This window comes from Acanthamoeba castellanii (assembly GCF_000313135.1).
Source record: "Acanthamoeba castellanii str. Neff unplaced genomic scaffold scf7180000084719, whole genome shotgun sequence".
Classification (NCBI taxonomy): domain Eukaryota; phylum Discosea; order Longamoebia; family Acanthamoebidae; genus Acanthamoeba; species Acanthamoeba castellanii.
In genome coordinates, this window is record NW_004457273.1 from 10,777 (window position 1) to 14,576 (window position 3,800).

Genomic DNA, 3,800 nt, shown 5'->3' on the forward strand with positions numbered 1-3,800 from the left:
TGGTTGTCCACCTTCTTTGACACCATCAGGGATCAGCTGCCAGATGGCACCATCCATCTTCCCATTTCATTGACATGGAAGCAGGTTCACACCATGTGCACTCAGGCCCATCCACAAACTGTACCACTACTCACCTATGCCAGTATGTGTAGCCATGTTGCTAGTCACTTTGCCCATGTCAAACTCCCCAAGAACACCTGTCTTGGCAAGTGCTCAATCTGTTTGGAGTTTGCACAGCAGTGGCTCAGGGCCAGATCTCCTCTTGAAGCCACCCAGTTTCAGGAAGCCAGGACTGCTCACCTGGCTCTCTCAGCAGCTGAGTGCCTGACCTACAAGATCTGGGCCCAGAAAGCCAAAGCCCAACCCAACACCTACATGAGCCTCATCATCAACTATTCCAACCCTTTGAGTCTGCCCACTCACTCCCCTGTCCCCAAGGCTTGGATGCAACTGACTAACCTACTGCTTAGGTGGCCTCATAGATCACAGTCATGGCAAACATCTGTACCTCCATCCCCAGAGCAACTGGTCCAAGAATGCTAACATCATCATCTCCATCCTCTTCTCCCACATTTGCACATGCCTTACCAGCTATGAAGATCAATCCATGCGCCCCTCTGTCCTCTACCTCCAAGCTGACAACTGTGCTGGAGAGAACAAGAACAAGTTCATGTTCTCCCTCTTGGTCTATTGACATCTTTCAGGATGTCTTCTTGAGCTTCCTCCTGGTTGGGCACACCCATGAGGACATTGACCAGATGTTCAGTGCTGCCCAGACCAAGTACAAGCACTCCACCATCCACACCCCCAGGTATTGACTCATCCCTGCCATGGTCACCACCACCTGAGAGCTGCTTGTCACTCACCTTACCCCCCCCCAATGCCCATTCCAGTGACCTACTGCCATTCCTCAATGTGGCCTACTCTGAGGAGGCTGCTCAGCCCAAGCTCCACACTCTGACCACTGTGTGGGACTGGAAGAGTTGGCTCACAAACCACATGAATGAGCTTTCAGGTCACTCCACCCCACATGTCTTCCACTTCTACCACAACCCAGAGGGAGAGACCATGATCAGGGACAAGGCGTACCACACCCAAGGCAACTGGTCAAGCCCTTACCAGCTCCTCACTTCAGTTCCTCAAGGTTCCCATTCTCATCACACACACACACACACACACTCACCCCACAACAACAAGAGGCCTTCTTCTGACACTCCTGTTCATCCCCTCTGCCAGCTGCACCTTTTGTTGTTGCACCTCAAGCACTTCCACCTGAGGTCATCACTGAGTTTGTGGAAAACTGTCGTACCCCACTCTTCACCCCTGCTGAGCTGGATGAATGGGCTGACTTCTTTGAATCTCACCAGCAGATGATAGATTCTTTCATGCCCTACTGAGACACCACCCTCTTTCATGGCCTGCATGCACACCCTTGCACCAATCCTTTGCTTGACAGTCCTCTCTTCTGCCTGCAGACTAGAGTCAGGGTCAGCCAGAGCAGGGCTCCAATCTCAATCAGAAACTTCAACTTTGCTCCTCCACTGTGGGTTGCTGTTTGACCTGATGAGACTGAAGCTACAGAGGACTTCTGGGTGTGTAAGATCATCACTGTCCAGCGCCGCTGGCTCTTGGTTCATTGGTGGGCATATAGAAGAGGTCACTGGTATGACCATGGCTCTGAGAGCTCCATCCCAATGGGTTGTGTACTTGCTTGTGGCTTTACTGTTGACCCTGACAGAGGTCTTGATCAGGCCACCTTGACCGAAATATATAACCATCTTTAAACCTCTCCTTCCTACCTCCCTCTCCTGTGTACACCACTCTTTCTTAGATGGTGTACACGCCTTTTTCATCTTGTGAAAAGGTAGCACTGTCACCTTTTAACGAAAATGCCATTTCTGTGCCATGGGCTGTTCACAGGCTCACAGCAGCCCAATGGCAACCTTGTGTGGCAGATCCATGGCTTGCTGGCTGTGGTGGGTGTGAGCCTGTATAAGGCCATGTGGATCCATGGCAGTCTCAATGTCAAGGTGGACCAGGCATTGAGGTGGGTCAACCCAGACAACTGGGAGCTGGAAGACAAGGCTTTGGCCACCATCTGTGTGGAGCTGGGCTGCTGGGAGGTGGGCTGCTTTGCTGATCACCTGAATGCAAAGGCCACCTGTTTCTTGTAGGTGAGGGCAGAATGACTGAAGGGCTTTCAGGACTGCTCACATCTTGTACTGGTTGATGTGTCTCCCCTGCTTCCACCACCAGCCAGTGGCGGGTCAGTTGCAACAAAGTAACTCCCCAGCCAGTGAGGGACAAGATAATTCCAGCTCCTCCATGTGGCAATCACACAGTGGGCGTTGTGGAGGAGCAGCTTGGCAGGGATGACAGCCTTCATCATTGCTACCCCTTGCTGTTGTGGAGGTGGAGTAGGTGCTTGATGTTGTGGTGGAGTGTGTGTGCCTTGCTTAGTGGTACATGGAATATTGGCATGTCTGTGGTGTTGACCAGGATGCTGAGGAAGTCTGTCACCTGCAATGGTGTCAGTGAGGACTTCTTGGTGTTGATGACCCAACCCAGGTCTGACAGCATGTGCTGGGTGGTTCTTGTGGCCTGTACCACCTTGGCCCTGGTCTGGCTGATGAAGGTTGTCCATGTAGGCTGTCACCCTCATGCCCATTGAGTGGAGGTGGTGGATGGGATGAACCAGGTCAAACAGGCCTGTCTGCTCCAAAGTCTCTTTCCCTAACACCTTGATTGGCCACATGTGACTGCCAGCCTTGCCCAACAACCTCCCACCCATGCCCAAGCTCAAGGAGTTGCACATCAACAGGCCTGACAAACTCACCTCATTTTGGAGCTCACACACACAAGTGAAGAGGATCTGCCACATCAACAAGACCAACCCCAATCCATTCACTGCCCTGTTGCAGAGGTTGCTGCTCAACAACGCCGCCAAGGAGGCCTCCAGCCAGCTGACATCACTATCACTATTCACCCTTAACCTCAAGCCTCAGGGGGAACTAATCAGCAAACCCTTGCAAGCCACCACCACTGCAGCCAACACAGGAAGCAACCACCAGTGCAACATCCACTTCCCAGCCACCATCCCAGCATCATTGACACTCACAGTCACACTTCTGCATTCACCTCAATCAGCAGCACCCACATCAACACTGCTGGACCAGGCAAGGACATACTTTCAACCTGGATCCACCAACATCAACTCCATCTAGGCAGACCACACTGCCCAGCACACTGCCCAGCCAGAAGCCAAACAACTGGTACCAGTTCTCCCATGGCACATCCCCAGCAGCGCCCTGCATCACATGGTTACTGGCCTACAACCACTCCCTCAAGACCACCAGACATCCCATGTGCTGCACCAACGCCCACTGCATGAAGGACCTGCTCAGCCAGCTCTGCTTCAACCCCAGCAGCTACCTCAGTGCCAGGCACAGCACACTCAACCTCAAGAACATCCTCCAACTGCCAGCTCAGTTCAACTACCTTCTCAACCAGATGTGCTAGGCATCTAGTGTGGTTATATTGCTTGCTTGCAGAGTATACCTAACTGGAGTTTTTGTGAGCAATACAGAGTGAGAGAGACAATGACTCCTAGCACCTCCACACGCCCTACCTCAACCATAGCACATTATCTGCTCCCCATCACCACCATCACACCACCAATCCACAGGGAATGCAAAGAGACCACCACATCAAGTCCAGCAGCTCTTGAACTTGCACTGAAGCATTGCTACCAGGTTCAGCCAGTGCTGATCTACGATGAGCTGCCACATATTTGGCCCTTC

At 52.4% G+C, this 3,800-nt stretch overlaps 1 protein-coding gene across 1 annotated transcript; it reads left to right on the plus strand.

Moving 5' to 3' along the window:
* Positions 1-758: 758 nt before the first annotated feature.
* ACA1_151920 (uncharacterized protein) lies at positions 759-2,174 on the plus strand (the record flags this gene model as incomplete). The annotated part of the gene is made up of 3 exons (XM_004333955.1): positions 759-765; positions 1,016-1,144; positions 1,921-2,174. 3 exons carry the CDS (start codon positions 759-761, stop codon positions 2,172-2,174), a joined length of 390 nt encoding a protein of 129 aa, XP_004334003.1.
* Positions 2,175-3,800: the final 1,626 nt, after the last annotated feature.